At 40.7% G+C, this 18174-nt stretch overlaps 1 protein-coding gene across 2 annotated transcripts in view; it reads left to right on the top strand.

Moving 5' to 3' along the window:
• atg14 (autophagy related 14) overlaps positions 1 to 10016 on the top strand; it is a 47320-nt gene extending 37304 nt beyond the window's left edge. Inside the window, exon 10 of one of the 2 annotated variants that reach the window (XM_038779413.1) lies at positions 8753 to 10016. In XM_038779413.1, the coding sequence (XP_038635341.1) occupies positions 8753 to 9062 (310 nt within the window). In that variant the 3' untranslated portion in view covers positions 9063 to 10016. Of the gene's footprint in view, positions 1 to 6345; positions 6754 to 8752 lie in introns of those variants that run through there. The other variant, XM_038779422.1, reaches the window with a different exon arrangement.
• The last annotated feature ends 8158 nt before the right edge of the window (positions 10017 to 18174 follow it).

Below are 18174 nucleotides of genomic sequence, written 5' to 3'. Positions count from 1 at the left end.
TGTTAAGACTTCTTTAATAATAGTTCGCAACATTTCCCAACAACTGATGTTGGGCTAACTGGTCTATGATTCACTGTTTTTTCTCCCTCCGTTCTTGAAAAGCTGCATAATATTTGCCAACTCCCAATCTGATGGGACCATTTCCAAATTTAAATAATTTCGGAAAGTCATAGCTAGCACATCCACTGTCTCTGTAGCTATCTCTTTTAGGTCCAAGGGTGTAGGCCATCAGGACCTGGGGGTTTGTTAAATTTTAGTCCCTTAAGCCTCTCCTACACTTTTTCCTCTGCTGATATTACTTAATTTTCTCACTTCTAGGTTACTGCCAATTTTTGGTATGAAAGATATGTCTTAAACTGTAAAGACAAACAAAATATTTGTTCAATGCCTCTGCCATTTCCTTATTCCTCATGCCTCTGCTTCTAAGGGGTCAATACTCACTTTAACTATTCTTTTCATATCCATAGACTCGATAGTGCAGGAGGCCATTTGGCCCATCAAGTCTGTTACATTTGGCCCATCAAGTCTGAAAGAGCACCCTACCTCCCTCGCCCTATCCCTGTAATCCCACTTAACCTGCACATCTGTGGGAGGAACCAGCACCCGGAAGAAACTTGTCGAAAAGCTCTTACAATCTGTTCTGGCAGTTTACTCTCATTCTATTTTTTTCCTTTTTAGCAACTTTTTGAAACCCTTTGCTTGTTTCTAAAATGCTCTAAATCCGCAAAGTTGGAAGCCTTTCTTTCAATCTAAGTCTACCCCTAACTTGCTGAGTGAGCCGTGCATGGGATGGGTCTTTCTTGCTGAGCTTTGTTTTTCAATGGAATGTCTTTTTGCTGAACATTTTGAATTGAGTGTCAACAACAGGGTATTTGCACTATTAGAAAATGAAGTCTGGAACAGAAACACAACAACAAATAAATCTGAAAGGATGAGGGACTTCTAGACTACATTTCAGAATGTCATCATCCAAGAAGCAATGCTGGATATTTCAGGGTAATGTTAAGAGTTTTGGATGACTATTCTCAGTTACAGCAGATGGAGACGGGATTCAGAGGTGTAGGGATCTCGAGTTGCTGGAATTGGACAAATACACAGTGGATATTGACTGAGGTGGTTCTCGACAGTATTGTGGTCAGCGTGGAGTAAGGTTCTACCTGGTAGATAAGAGACAGATAGACAGCCAAAATAATAGAGGGAGAATCTATAGTCAACCTTTTTGCACTTAGGACTAGATGTTCAAATTAGTATTTTGCCTGGTTCTGATGTGAAGTTCAGCAAAATAGGTAGTACCTCTTCTGGAAAGGCACACTGAACAGTCCAGATCATGGTCTGTATTGGAACTAATAACCTAGATAGAAGTACATTTGAGGTCTTGAAGAAAGAGGTTAAAAACTTGGCTGGAAAACGGGTTGATGGAAAATAAGTGCAAGATGTGATGATGGGTCAATTACCAAATAAGATGGGATACATCAAATAGTACATTTCCATGGTTAAATAATGAGATTAAAAGTAAACGGAAGCATCAAAGGATGGCGTGGTAAATTAAAAATAATTTCTTTTAAATGTAGTAACCGATCAGATCAAAGCACGCAGTCCTGCCACATCCAGTTTTTCAAAATTCATTCAAGGAATGTGGGCATCGCTAGCTAGGCCATCATTTATTACCCATCCCCAATTGCACCTGAGAAGGTAATGGTGAGTTCCAGTCCATGTGAAATAGATGCATGCACAGTGCTATTAGGAAGCGAGTTCTGGGATTTTAACCCAATGTCAGTGAAGGAAAGACAATGGGCGGGATTCTCCTGTACCCGGCGGGGCGGGGGGTGCCGACGGGACAGAGTGGCGTGAACGGGACCTCGGCCCATCGTGGGTTGGAGAATCGCCGGGGGGGCCGCTGCGAGCAGCCGCCAACCGGCGCGGCACGATTCTTGCCGGTGCCGGATTCACCCCCCCCTCCGACGACTCTCCGAACCGGCAACGCCCAATATATTTCAAAGTCAGGATGGTAAGTGACTTGGAGGGGAACTTCCAGGTGGTATCTTTATGCAGCCATGAATTTAGAAAGTGCTGTCTCTGAAGCCTTGGTGAGTTCTTGCAGTGCATCTTGTACATGATACACACTGCTGCCACGGTGCCTCAGTGGTGAAGGAAGTGCATGTTTGTGGAAGGGGTGCGAATCAAGCCAGCTGTTTTGTCCTGAATGGTTTAAAGCTTGAGTATTCTTGGGACTGCATTCATCCAGGCATTCCAATTGTGAATGACGCTGGAAAATAAAACAACTAACCTGAAGAAGAGGCCCCAAAAACATTTCCTTCCTCAATAGTGGCAGAGCCCAGCATGTCAATGCAAAAGACATAACTGAAACATTTGCTGCCATCTTTGGCTAAAAGTGTCAATTGGCTGGTCCATCTTGATCCTCCTCCAGGTCCATCATAGATGCCACTCTTCAGCCAATTTAATTCACTTCACATGATATCAAGAAGAGGATGAAGGTGCAGGATACAGCAAATGCAATGGGCCCTGACCACATTTGGGCTACAGCACTGAAGGCTTCCACTCCAGAACTAGCTATGCTCTTAACAAAGCTGTTCCAGTACAGCTACAACATTAGCATCTATCCGACAATGTTATTTTCTAACTATGTTCAGTCCACAAAAACAGGGCAAATCCAATCAATGACTACTGCTCCTTCAGTCTACTCTCAATCAGCCACGACAAATTTAAGTCTCTACTGGAGACAATCTCTACAGGTTGGAATATACAGAGGAATATTGTTGTTGGAGGCCAGACTTCTCATCTTTAGGAATTTGCTGTAGGAGTTCCACAGGGTAGTGCTCTATGCGCAACCATTTTTAACTGGTTCATCAATTACCTTCCTTCCATCATACGGTCGGAAGTGGGGATGCTTGCTGAAGATTAATATTCAGCATAATTTGTGACTCCTCAGATACTGAAGCAATCTCTGTCCATAGGCAGCAAGACAACATTCAGGCTTGAGCTGATGAGTGGAAAGTAACATACATGCCACACAAGTGCAAGGCATTTGACCATCGCAATTGACTGAATCTGACCATCTCCCCATGACATTCATTGGCATTACCAATGAATTCCCCCAGAATCAACATCCTGGGGGTTACCATCGACCAGAAACTGAACTGGACCAGCCAGACAAATTCGCAACTCCTTGCTGCTGAAGGAAAGCCTGGACAATATTCAGGCTTGGGCTGATGAATGGCAGGTACTGTTCACACGACACAAATGCAAGTCAATGACCATCTCCAACAAGAGATAATCAAATTGAGATCTCCCCATGACATTCAATATCATCACCATCGCTCAAGTCTGCACTAACAAAATCCTTGGGGTTACCAGAAATTGAACCGTCCTAGCCATATAAATACTGTAATGCAAAAGAAGATCAAAGGCTGGGAATTCTGCATAGAGTAACTCACCACCTAACTCCCTAAAGTCTGTTCACCACTTAAGAAACCAAGTCAAGAGTATGATGGAATACTGTCTACTTGCCTGGATGAGTGCATACTGTCTACTTGCCTGGACGAGTGCAACTCCAACAATATTTGAGCTCTACACCATCCAGTACAACGCACCTCATCCACTATCTTAAACGTTCACTCTATTGACCACTAGTTCACAGTGGCAGCTGTGTGCAATATCTGCAAGATACTCTGCATCAACTCACCAAGGTTATTTTGTGAGCCCCTTCCAAACCCATAGCCTATAAGAACAAGGGCATCAGATGCACGGAGATAGCACCACCTGCAAGTTCCCTTCCAAGTCAACACACTAAACTATATTGTTGGATCTGCACTGTTTGTAAAATACTGGTACTCCCTTCTTAATACTAGTGTGTGATACCTACACCTCATGGACTTCAGCAGTTCAAGAAGTTGGCTCAGTACCACCTTCTTGAGCAATTGAGGATGGGCAGTAAATGCATTGGCCTTGTAATGCTCACATCCCAAGAACATTTTTTAAATGATGAAAGAAAATATTTTAAAACCAGCAGATAATATAGAAATAGCAATGGCTGTTATGAACATCTACGTAAGATAATGATGTAGGTTCTTCATACAAGTTCAGAGTGCCACCATTGTGACTAGATTTACAGTATGTGAAGAGATGTGCAGGGTGTCCCAACAGTCTAGAAATCAATTCTCCTTTGCGTTATGATGATTATGGAGGTGCCGCCCTGGGGGAGTGGCAGTGATTCCACGGAGCACAAACCTGTTATCTCTCAGGAAGACTGCATTTCTCCGGCCATCCACCAATGCCCCTCGCTGTTGTTTGGAATCTGCCAGCTTGGATTGCTGGAACCCATATTGAGTTGATGCAGTCCCCCGCAACTGAAATTCAACAGCCTTTCCCAGCTATCCTGCAATCACTGGAATAACACTGCATAGGCAAAGGCACACTGAGACTGCCATTGAGAAAATGTACAAGAGCGATTAATTGATTGTGTATACAAAATGGCAGGGTTTCATTTATAAATTTAGTTTTGGAGGTTCATTTATTTTGTGGTGCTGTTTACTTTTATATTGTGACCAAGTGAATGCTTGTGGGGAGCCGGGAGATGAGTTACTCTATGGAGAATTCCTAGCCTTTGATCTTCGCTCGTATTACTGTATTTATCATATGAATTAGGAGCAGGAGTCAGCCACTCTACCCTTTTGAGCCTGCTGTGCTATTCAATAAGATCATGGCTGACCGAATCGTAACCTCAACCCCACATTCCTGTCTACCCCTGATAACCTTTCGCCCCCTTCTTAAACAAGAATTTATCTAACTCTACCTCCAAACATTCAAAGACTCTGGAACTTTACAATGCAATAGAAACAAAGAAGAGTTCCAAAGTCTCATGACCATCAAGAGAAAAAAAAATTCTCCTCATCTCATTAAACAAGCAATCCTTATTTTGAAACACTGGCACGAGTTCTAGATCCTTCCCCAAGAGGAAACATCCTATCCACATCCACCCTAACAAGAACCCTTGAGATCCTAAAGGTTTCAATCAAGTTGTCTCTTACTCGCCTAAACTCTAATGAATACAAGCCTAACCTGTCCAATCATTCCTGGAATTAGTCAAGTTAACCTTCTCTGACCTGCTTTTAATCCATTTACATCCTTCCTTAAATAGGGAGGTCAGTACTGTACACTACACCAGATGTGATCTTACCAACGCCCTGTACAACTGAAGCATAAACCATACTTTCTTAATCAATTCCCCTCACAATAAACAATAACATTCTATTAGCTTCCTATCTGCATACTAGCCCTTTGTGGTTCATGCACTAGGACATCCAGATCCCTCGGAATCTGTGCTCTGCAACCTCACCGTTTAGATTTCAAATTTATATTTGTCCACATTATACTCCATTTGCCTGATCTTTGCCCACTCACTTATCCCATGTCCCTTTGTCGCCTCCTTATGTCCTCTTCACAATTTACTTTACAACCTATTTTTGTATCCATCAAATTCTGCAACCACACCTTCAGTAACTTCATCTAAGTCATTTATATAAATCACAAAAGGTTAAGGCCCCAGCACTGATCCCTGGCACACCAGTCATTACATTATGGTAGCTGTTTCCTGTTAGCTTACAAATCTTCTGTCCATGGTCATGTTACCCCCTACACCATGAGCTTTTATTGTAAGCAATAATTTTTGATGCAGCACCTTATCTAATGCCTTCAAAAATGTAAGTACAGTTCATCCACCGGTTCCCCTTTATCCACAGCACATGTGACTGCCTCAAAGAGCTCCAATAAATTGGTTAAACATGATTTTCCTTTCACAAAACCAGTGTTGACTTTGCTTGATTGCCGTGAATTTTTCTAAATGCCCTGCTACATAATCTCTTTAATAAGAGTTTCTAACATTTTCCCTGATAGATGTTAGGCTATTTAACCTGTAGTTCTCTACTTTCTTTCTCCCTCCCTTTTTTGAATGAAGGAGTTGCATTTGCTATTTCCAATCAAATGGAATCTTCCCCAAATCTAGCAAACCTCTGGAAATCTGTGAAGCAAAATAGGTGGTCAGGGATAGGTGGGACTCGGGAGATATTTGACAAAGATATCATCGGCACAGGACAAAGGAGTTTACAACTAAAGATGGTATTGATAGTGACAAAGATAAGATAGCAGAATGTGTTAATAGCAGAACAAGAATCCGTGCTCCATCTGCTCCATACATTCCTACCCAGTGTAAAATCTATCACATTTCTCCACCTCTTTGGCACTGAAGAAGCGCTATATGAACTGGAAACATTAACTATACTTTAGACATGCTGAGTATTTCAGCATTTTCTGTTTTTGCTTTTATAGAAGACTGTCGGACAATTGGGGTTACAGTGATTGTAAAGAACTCATCCAAGTGAAATACCAAACAACCTGAACAGAGAGGTTCTACAGGTTACATCCATTCTTCCTCCTTCCCACCTGCTCTCTAGCTCCTCTGCTCTTTCTGTTAAGTCATGCAGTATTCCAAGAGGAGTGTCTAGTATTGCACCCATGTCCAGGAGGAACTAGTTTCTGTAGAAGCCTTGAACTCAGCAAATAGCCCGTCAGCACATTATACACCAATCTATGTAGACTTTTGCAATTTTAAGCAGCTAAGGATTGGATTGGATTGGATTTGTTTATTGTCACGTGTACCGAGGTACAGTGAAAAGTATTTTTCTGCAAGCAGCTCAACAGATCATTCAGTACATGGAAGAAAAGGGAATTAAACAAAATTCAAGAAAATACATGAGAATACATAATAGGGGCAAGAGAAGATAAAAGAGAGAGGTTAGTAATAATGTTAGCTTTAGAATTAATTTTTAAAAGGTTAGAACGAGTATAAGTTAAGTTAAAAGTGGATCTGTTGGGGAGAGCTTGCAGAGAGTCGCCTCGCTCCGGCGCCATCTTGCTGCCTAAGGAAAGCTGCCTAAAGGGAGGGAGACAGATAGCAATGTAGAAATCATAGCAAGTCAGAAGAAATCAACAGAAACTAACCTTCAACTTGTTGATCTATTTAAATAGTGCTGGTGTAGTCAGCAGGTTGAGTGGGGCCTTGAACATGCTTTCACACGTGTGAGGTGAAAATGTGTTTTGGGTTAAATCAGCATTGTACACTGATTGATGTCATGATACTTTTAGCAGACATTTTTTTGCAAGTGCACTAATATAGTGTCCAGTGTGATTCGTCCGCAAGGGGCATGCACACCACTGATACCATTTTTGAACTTGAGGTATTTGTTGCGCCAATGCTTCCCCATAGTTTCACAGGAAGCACATCACAACTGGTTTGGGGGTGGAGAAGAGATGGTTGGTGAGGGGTGCACAGCTCGAGCTCAATGAATAGGGAGAAGCAGCATCTGGAGCCAGATAGGCAGGAACAGGCAGTAATATAAAATGTGTTTTTGAATGTGTTTTATGGCAGCACAGTGGTTAGCACTGTTGCTTCACAGTGCCTGGGACCCGGGTTCAATTCCTGGCTTGGGTCACTGTCTGTGCGTAGTCTGCACGTTCTCCCTGCGTCTGCATGGGTTTCCTTCGGGTGCTCCGGTTTCTTCCCACAATTCCCAAAAGACATGCTTGTTGGGTGAATTGGACATTCTAAATTCTTCCCCCAGTGTACCCGAACAGGTGCCGTAGTGTGGTGACTGAGGGCTTTTTACAGTAACTTCATTGCAATGTTAATGTAAGCCTGCTTGTGACAATAATATTATTACCATGAAAGAGAAGCACGGTAGCACAAGTGGATAGCACTGTGGCTTCACAGCGCCAGGGTCCCAGGTTCAATTCCCCGCTGGATCACTGTCTGTGCGGAGTCTGCATGTTCTCCCCGGGTGCTCCGGTTTCCTCCCACAGTCCAAAGACTTGCAGGTTAGGTGAATTGACCATGATAAATTGCCCTTCGTGACCAAAAAGGTTAGATGGGGTTATTGGTTACGGGGATAGGGTGGAAATGAGGCATAAGTGGGTCGGTGCAGACTCGATGGGCCGAATGTCCTCTTGCACTGTATGTTCTATGTGAATGCAACAGACATGGACTGCAGCCAGCCAGTCAGAAAAAACCATTGTATTACTTGCCATATATGCGATGTTTTTAAAGTAACTCACTAGGTGTAGTGAGTGAATCATTATAAATTTAGCCAGGATTTCCAATCTTGATTGGCATCCAATCTTTCTAGAAGAAATTGGAGAAAAGAATTAAGAAAAGCTTTACCCCACTAAATGATCAATTCTCTACATTTCTACTTTGCATTATCCTCACTCAAGTCTCAGTTTGAATATGCGCATTGGTAATGTCTTGTCCCCTATAGTTTCTGAATATCGAGAGCTCCAGACTTTTCATGTCTGCTTTGGTTCTGCCCTTATCTGAACATATTCCTTCAAGATGTTATCTTCTGTTGGCTCTTGGCAGGTCAGAGAAGAAAGATGTAAACTTCACACCAAGTATCATTTTCCTTTGGTACAGATTGAATATACATGAGAAACTATATCATGATTTTTATTTGCCCACAATGAAATGTACTTTAGACATGTGAACAGATATTCAATATTTCAAAATGTGATTTTCATCCATTGGCAAGCAGAAGTCATTGATATTTTAAAACTATACTGCCATAGATAAATTTGAATAATTGTACATTTGATTGTAATAATTTGCAACATTGCTTAGAAGAGAAAATCAATATTTGAGATTCCGTACATTGTGTGTAAACTGTAATGTTTTTGAATTTAGATCCGGACCTTTCGAAATCAGTGCTGATCTTGAAGATTCAATGGAGTTGGTAGATCCTAATATTGCTGCTCAGACAGATGAGAGTGGTGATGAATATGTAACTGATGAAGAGACTGATTTGGGAACAGATTGGGAGACTGTACCCAGTCCCAAATTTTATGATATTCCTTCTCAGCCAGTGGAAGTATTGCAAAGCCAAGCCATGCAAGCATCTCAGCCAATCAGCAATAGCAACAGTACGGGTGGTATGATCTCTTCTGCGGCAGCTTCTGTTACATCATGGTGGAAACAATACTATGGGCACCGCTGATGACTTGCTGAACTACAAGATAAACTTCCAGTAAAAAGAAAACATGTGAAAACAACACTTGAATAGTGCCTATAAAACACAATAACAAAACTAGACAATTGTGTTTATATGAATTGGAAGCATAAAACCACAAAGCTGCAAGTGGCCAAATTTAGTATGTGGAACGATATTCTCTGTTGAGTAAATTAGTGCGTGATGGAAAGTGAGATTGGCATTGCTCCGAGCACTTTTTGGTTGAGTATTACACGTTTTTATAGAAAAATAGTGATCTCTGTAAATTTTGTTTTTTAAAAAATCAATTTTATTACTGACATTGTGATCCATAAGTCAGACCTTCTATAATAGACTGCATTGGCAGAACAAGGAGGTTGCTGGGCAGTGTGTAACTTCATTAGCAAGTTCTGGGCGACAGTTAGCACTGCTGCTTCATAGCTCCAGGGACCTGGGTTCAATTCCGGCCTCTGTTGACTGTGTGGAGTTTGTACTTCTTCCCGGTGTCTGCATGGGTTTCCTGCGGGTGCTCCAGTTTCCTCTCTCAGTCCAAAGATGTGCAGGTTAGGTGGATTGGCCATGCTAAATTGCCCCTTAGTGTCCAAAAGGTGAGGTGGGGTTGCTGGATATCGGGGATAGGGTGGAAGCGTGGGCTTAAGTAAGATGCTCTTTCCAAGGGCCAGTGCAGACTCGATGGGTGGAATGGCCTCCTGCACTGTAAATTTTATGATTCTATGAATGTCACCTTGAGCAAGGGGAATCCAGTTTAGAATGTAGTTTCATCAAATTAGATGCAATCTGCTTACCTCTTGGGATGTTTCCATTGGCACTTAACCTCTGCCCAGTTATGCTTCCTATAATTATCATCACAACAGACACCTGAAATGCTGTCTCTGAAACAGCAGGTCAGTGATAAAATTTACTTTTATAAATAAAACAATAAAGAAGCATGTGCTATAGCCATTATTTTCTTGTATGAAAAATTTTGCTCTCCAATTAATCCCCATTACCTGCTTTATCCCATATCCCATTCATTTTTTCCTTTCCAAGTATTTGAAAATGTATTGAATTGTTGCCACCCAGAGTGCAGATCTCTAAGGGGAATACACAACCAGCTGTTATTTTGCCTCCAATTCTTTTGTCCACACCCTTAAATGTGACTAGTAACCCTTCTGCCACAGGTGAAAATTTCTCCTTATTTACCGCATCAAATCTCCTTTTACCTTATTTCCTCAAAGGAGAACAACTCCAATTCATGGAGCCTCACGGTAGCATGGTGGTTAGCATCAATGCTTCACAGCTCCAGGGTCCCAGGTTCGATTCCCGGCTGGGTCACTGTCTGTGCGGAGTCTGCACGTCCTCCCCGTGTGAGCGTGGGTTTCCTCCGGGTGCTCCGGTTTCCTCCCACAGTCCAAAGATGTGCGGGTTAGGTGGATTGGCCATGCTAAATTGCCCGTAGTGTGAGGTTAATGGGATTGTTGGGTTACGGGTATACGGGTTACGTGGGTTTAAGTAGGGTGATCATTGCTCGGCACAACATCGAGGGCCGAAGGGCCTGTTCTGTGCTGTACTGTTCTATATCTATATCTAATTCCTATAGTTCCTCCGCATAACTAAAGTATTTCATCCCTAGTTCCATGCTATTAAATTTTAGCACTCTTTATGCTATTACCATTGTTTCTAAAGTGCACTGTCTTCCTTGCTTTTGGAACCAATGCCTCTATTTATATAATATATATCACATCTCCTTTTCAACAGCTGTCTCAACTTGTTCTGTCACCTTCAAAAAAACTTTATACATCCCGGTCTCAGTTCCTGCAGCTCTTTAAAATTGTGCTATCAAGTTAGTATTGCCTCTCTTCATTTTTACTACCAAAATGAATCACTTCATACTTCTGTTAGTATACTTCTCATTGTTTACAACATTTGTATTTTGTGTTATATGGAAACTTTGAATTTTTTCCTTCTTGACTCAAGTTCAGGTTCTTGATCCATATTCAAAAAGCAGTGGTTCTAACACTGAACCCTGGACTATGGTTAGTATAAATGCATTATTTCTTCATTCTTTCCTAGAAAAAATGTTTACCGCTGCTGAAATGTTTTCCTCAACTAATTTTGTATCTAATCAATTCCATGGGCTTCAATTTTGCCAGCAGATCTTTTGAGGCACTGTATCAAATGTCTTGACATCAGCTGTACCATGCTAATCCATCCTCACACCTCAGAATTCATTTGTCAAACAAGATTGGTCAGTAACAAATTTGTGCTGGCTTTCATTTATTCACCCTTATATTTCCAAGTGCCAATTAATTGTGTCCTGGATTAATGTTTCAAAGTATCTCCAAGCTTATCTCCATCTCTAAGCTATTGGCCTGTAATAGCTTGGTTTCCTTGAACAGCAGTATAATATTTGCTCTCCTATAGCTCTACTTCCATATTTAAGGAGGATTGGAAGATTGTGGCCAAAAGCCTCTTCCGCCTGTATTTTTCTAAGGAACCCAAGATGTATCCCATAGTGACTGGGCGACCCTTCAATTAGAGTGCCGGCTTAAGTACCTTCTTTGTGCCTATTTTTGTCCGATCCAATTTATCTACTACCTACTCCTTTACTGTGACATTGGCAACATTCCTTTCTTTAATGAGGACAGATGAAAAATGCTCATTTGGGCCTCAGGCATGCTCTCTGCTCTCCACAAGATCTAATTTTCAAACCCCAATTGACCCCACGTTTGGACTGTTTTTATACATATTTATAGACAAGTTTTGGATGCCCTTTTATATTACCAACTATTCTCTCATACACTATTTTTGTCTTGATTTTCTTCTTCAGTTCACTCTGTACTTGTATTCAGTCAGAATGTCTTGACGAGTTATCAACCTGACATCATAAGCTTTATTTGTTTAATTTTAGTCTTTATAATTGCAGTCATCCAGGATGCCTACTACATCCCCTCATGGAAAGGTGTCTAGATGTACCCAATTTACCTCTTTGAAGGCCTCTCATTGCTCAACTGCTGTTTTACTAGTCAATCTTTGATTTTAATCCACCGGGGTAACTTTTCAACCCACTGAAATTAGCCCCCCTCCAGTTGAAGGAATCATACTTTGCATAAAAAGTATTATGCCTCCAGTTTCCTTCTCTTTCTTTCAAAAATCAAACCCAATGTGAAATTGTATGTATTTCCCTACAAGACAGAATTATGCCAAAGTACATTTTAAAGAATAGGCCTATTCTGATATTTTACCACCATCTGTTTTACTGGGTCAATTTAGTTTGCTGTAGGCAATGAAGCATGTAAACGTTTGCTAATTAAGTATAAGCAATTGCATGAGTCAATCAACATTTAACTTTTGAATCATGTTGATTACCATCACTCCTTGTGATCAGATGGAATGAAGACAAAGCTTCAGAGTTTTGATCGACATTAATTTCAAATGATTAATTTCACTTTAAAAATTTTACACAGCTCTGCATAAATCACTTGTGTTAAATAATGACAAAACTAAGTTTAAAGTTAGCAGCATTCAGTAAAATTACGTAGTTAAGCTGGCAGGTTAAAAGTCTAATTGAGTTATATTTTAGATATTTGGCACAGTTGACAGAAAATATCAAACTTTTTAATATTCACATTTTTATTTTTAATTAACTGGTTTGATAGGGAGTTTTTTTATTATTAATTGACATGGCCAGCATTTTTTGCCCATTCCCAATTGCCCGTGAGAATTTTTTTACATCAAAAATGTTTAGAAGATTGTAAAGCCTGAATCCAAGTTTAGCATAACTGTTGAAGTGTTCAATCAGGCACAGCCCACTTGTCCACAAGATCATCCACAAGAGTGGTCAGAGAATGGCGTAATGATCCAACTTGTGAAAACACTAAAGATCAGTCCTTAGAATTGATCTTGCATTTAAAACATTTAACATTAATTGCATGGGTTAAATTCCTGTTCTTGTAGACAGATTTCTGGTGTCTCAGGGAATTAAGGGATATGGGGAGTGGGCGAGAAATTAGAACTGCAGCCCATAATCCTATTGAATTATGGAGCAGGCAGGTTGGGCCATATGGTCTACTCCTGCTTTATTTATTGTGTTCTTTTCATTTTCCGCTAATAGCAATTGTAATGAGCTGCTAAAAAAAATATATACTTCTATATTTATAATTTAGTACGCTACATAAAAATAAATTGAGAATGAATTTATAATTTAAAGGAATTGCCAAATCATTTGTTAAACATCAAGGTGAAAGATTACATATCTTAATTCCTGGAGCAAGAATCATCCTCGACAATCTTGCAAGTCCAACTTGAGTTAAATTTTTTTGACAAAGCATTGTGATTTTTCCTTTCTCTGCTTCAACTTGATTGAATCAGTCTGTCCAAGATCAACAAATAAAATAATTTGTGACAATGCTAGTAATAACTTTATGCTAATTTGAAATGAAGAGCAGAACGGATAGTTAGGCAACACCAAGGGCAGTTGGGAACATGGGAATTGTTAGATGATAAAGATCTAGTTGGCCTGATAGTTGTATGGCAGCATAATGATGGAATTGTTGAGTAATCACAATCAGTTTCTTATCCTTCAGACAAGAATAGACCCAGAAATGATGCAATGAAAAGCCGAGTGCTTTTGCCTGCAAAATATACTATTTATATTTAACACATGCCTCAAATAACATTTTATGCTGAATTCCAAATTGTTATTTTCTGAATTAAAGTTAATTTGCATTTGAATGAATCAATACAAACTCTTTCCATCGTTTCCTGAGGGAGTCATCTGAGTTTCTGCAGATTAGTTTTGAATTTACCCCAGATTGAGTTTCAGGATCGGTTGTTCTCTCTTGGGTCTTATTTGTTTAGGTTTTCTTGATGTTTTTCCAATATTTGAATTTGCTGCAGTTTTACTTTGAGTCGATCAACAAAATGTGATCTGAGTATATGGCAAAGTAAATGACAGTTGGGAAGCAAGTGTTGTGATATGTTTATTTCCATCATTTAGCTCAGTGGCTAGACAGCTGATTTATGATGCAGAACAAGGCCAGCAGCGCGGGTTCAATTCCCGTACCAGCTTACCCGAACAGGCGCCAGAATGTGGCGACTAGGGGCTTTTCACATTAACTTCATACTTGTGACAATAAAAGCGTATTATTTTCATGTATGATTTTCATGCTTTTAAAAATGCAATCTTCTACTTCACCCAGATTGGCTGATTCCTGGCCTGTGACTCATTCCCATCCTTGGTTCTCCCACAATCTGGTTGTGATGATCAAAAGTTTGGTCCCTCTACCGTTGACTTTTATCTATTGTGATCACCAAATTCCATCTTTATTTGATTTTTGCCCTGCAGCAAATTTCACACCTGGCTTTGATTCACACTGATCCTAGAATAAACTTTAATCTTTGCCCAATATTTATGCTGAAAAAAGACATGCATGTCAAAGCTTTTATTCTTGCACTCATCAGGACACCTTGCAAGAATACCAGTATGAGGAAAATACCAATTTATATTCTACGAGAAGAGTGTGCTGATGGGTTGGCAAGTGGACTCATTGGTAGAGTGGTTGCCATGGAGAATGTGCCAGTTGATAGTAACTGACAGTTAAGTACCAAGCATGGTTGGAAATTTGAACCAAACAGCTTGACTCCATGCATTGCCCTGGGGATTGAATCAGGAAATGACTATCACTTACTTTGTTTAGCTGAAACGTGTTTCAAAGACTAGGGCCCTATGTATTAGTACTTGTAGCTTCCAGTACACGCAAATGTGCCATACTGTGACCCTCGATGATCTTAAATTAGTTGTCAGCATAATTTGGGCATTGCAGATTATTTAGGAAATAAGAAATAGAGCAATAGTGGGAAACATTTAAAATAGTGGTCAAGATTGTCCACGATAAATGGAAATCACTAAAAAGCAAGTTCGTCTGTGAAATGGCAACATTTAAACTGAAGAAAAAAGGCAAACTAAGAAAACAAAAACGGGATGACTAAAGGGAACACAGTAGGAACTACATCAACAAAACTAGAAGGCAAAGAAAAACAAAATTAAATTGTCAAAGAATATTAAAAGAAACCACTCTTAGGTCTGCTGTTTATGCATTCCACTTTGGATGATCTTCGCCAGAGTACTGTTCCATTTTAATGAAATTATGATAGGCTCCCTAGTTGAGTTCTTGACGCTATTCCTGTACCTTTGTCTCATTATTATAGTCAAATCTTCCTGACGCGCCAAACAGTTTCCATGGACATTGTCTTATTATGCCTCAACCGTGTACTTGTTATTGTTTCTTCCGCAAAGATTAACCGTTGTGGCCTCATTTGCTTCTTTACCAAGTCCATACGGCCCTACTTCTGCCAACTCTTCCTTCAGCAACACTGTCCCAATCACCCATAACGACCACATAGCTCTTTACGCCAGTTGATTAGCTCTAATGCATTTCATCACTTGGGCGTTCACTTGTGAGCATATATACTTGAATGACGGTAATGTCTACCGGCTGACCCTTTAGTTTCACTCATCAGTCTGACCCTCTTCTCATGCATGTGGCAGATTCCTTGTCTAGCATTACTGTTATTTCTTGTTCCTTTCTTTACCTCTTCATTCTCGCTTTATCACTCATGAAGTCGGTAACTCACCACCATACATAATATAACCTAAATAGGATGTTTAATTGCTCCCTTTCCATTTCTTTAGCTTTCCTGTTCATGGTTTGTGTATTCCACATCGTATTCGTTTGATAACGGCCAAGCTTGTATGTACGTGTGTAATGTATATAGGGATTCTCTGGACGGCGACCTGAGAAGGCAGACTCCTTGCCAAAGGATTGGTCCTTTGTCCACGCTGTTGGTGTTTATTTGTGCTGATCCCACCATGAGTGGTTTTCAATGGTAGCCATTATCTTCCGTTGTGGTGCTAGTTTAGAGTGAAATAAGAGCAGCAAAGACTTACCTTTGGGTCGAGCACGCATGATGATGATGAAAGAAAATAGTAAAGTATTCTAAAACACAAAATAAAAATCAGATAAGGACCAGTGCCACGGAGAGATGCACATAAACTCGCACGGTTAAATTGTAGAAATTATCACTTTGCCGTTGGGAGGTAGGACACTTTAAAAATTATATATTTTTAAAAAACCTATGATGGGTAGAAGATAATTGATGAAACCAAATCAAAATTAAGTTTGGATAAATTGTATTTGTGTACATTAAAAGTTGGGGAAGAGATGGCAGAGGCGCTGTAACATTTACAAAATCATTAGCATAGTGCTGGAATATCAGGCAGTTTATGTTCTACCTTCCTTTTAAATATAGAACTCAAGTACAGGAAACTAGAACCAATTAAGCTTCCAAAAGGTGTTCGATGAAGGGAAGGGGGGGGGGGGAGAGGAGAGAGAGAAGCAGCAGCACGGATACAAAATTGGAGAAAAAAAAGTGTGATGAAAGGTGGTTTTTCTGACTGAAGGTCTGCAGTACAGTTAACCCAAGGATAGGCGGAAGAATCACTGATGGTTTTCCTGCACCTTAGTGAATTGGACTTTGGGGGGGGGGGGGGGGGGGGGGAGGAAGCGAGAGTATAGGGAAAAAATAGTTTCATGGCTCCCAATACTGAGCTTTTTATTTAAAATGTTATTGATTAATTGAATTTGAATTCCCCGGGGCTGCTGAGGTATAATTTGAATTTATATTGTTGGGTCTTTAGTCCAGGCCTCTGAATTATTAGTCCAATAAAGTAATCGGAGGATATTGTGGAAAGATAGAGCTTAGTCTCACCAGTATAATATACATGTTGGAAGCTCTTACCAACTAGCAGCATGAAAATGAAGGAAAGGATCAAAGGATGGATCTTTATGGGACACCAGAGGTAGATAGTGGAAAGATTCATAATTGTTGTAGTTGTCGCTTGATTGACAGGAGTGGGATCAGGACAGTTCGATAACACGGGAGAGATTTTGAAGAAGGTCAATCGTATCAAAAGTTGCAGACGGGGCGAGGAGAGAGAATGCACCACAGTCAAAGGATGTAATTTGTGGCTTCTGTTCGGGGCATTTCAATATTGGAGGAGCAGCATAAATCGAATTGGAGTGGATTCAAGTTTGTGATTATCGGGAAGATGGGCATGGATTTGAGGTCTTTCAAAAACTTGAAGAAAGTGAGGTTAGAGAGATTGCAAGGGCGGTTTTAAAGAATGGTGTCAAGATAACATTTAACAGGAGGGAGATAACATTTAACAGGAGGGTGATAATATTTAAGAGGAAACCATTTTCACTGAAGGAAGATACGCGTTCCGAATGGGAATATAATCAAAACAGGCAAGTCTCATGGCCAAATGAGCTTGGAGAAAGAAGGAAGGCGCAAAGAGAAAAGTTAATAAAGAAGATGGAATCCAGGGTTAGGGTATGGACAGAGTCAGGGCAGAATTTGTGCACAATGCAAAGGAAGCGGCGGGGGTAGAGTGGAACGGAGGTAGCGGAACTGACTTTTGATTTTAGACACGCCATTTGGCATGCGTGTTGAAGCTGAAGGGAACTGGCGCGTTGTTGCAGGTGAAAGGACTGGCCAGTGGATAAAATAAATTGGGGATTATTTTTTTCTCTCCACAATATTTCTAGAGTAATGGGCAATTTTGGCAGATGATAAAGGGCCTAGAAGTGCTTGATATGGACCAGCCAGGTCTGATGATCGCCGATGTCATTCAATGGTATTATAGCTGAATCACATCATGCGGATTACCATTGACCAGAAACTAACTGGACCGAGCATATAAATAGGAAGGCTACAAGAGTAGACCAGAGACTGAATCCTGTGATGATTAACTCCTTAAACCCCTCCCCAAGCCTGTCCACTATCTACAAAGGCACAGGTCAGGTGAACATTCCTCACTTGCCTGGATGATTGCAGCTCCCACACTCAAGCTCGACACCATCCAGGGCAAAGCAGCCTTAAACATTCACTCCCTCCACCACCAATACAGTGGTAGCAGTGTGTACCATCTACTAGATGCACTGCAGCAACTCACTAAGACTCCTTGGACTACACCTTCCAGATCCACAACCTCTACCGCCTAGGACAACAGCAGCAGAAGCATGTATACACCACCGCCTGCAACTTCCCCTCCAAGCCA

This window comes from Scyliorhinus canicula, chromosome 2 (assembly GCF_902713615.1).
Source record: "Scyliorhinus canicula chromosome 2, sScyCan1.1, whole genome shotgun sequence".
Lineage (NCBI taxonomy): Eukaryota > Metazoa > Chordata > Chondrichthyes > Carcharhiniformes > Scyliorhinidae > Scyliorhinus > Scyliorhinus canicula.
Note: the sequence above shows the minus strand (reverse complement) of the source record. Positions and strands in the feature narration are given on the sequence as shown.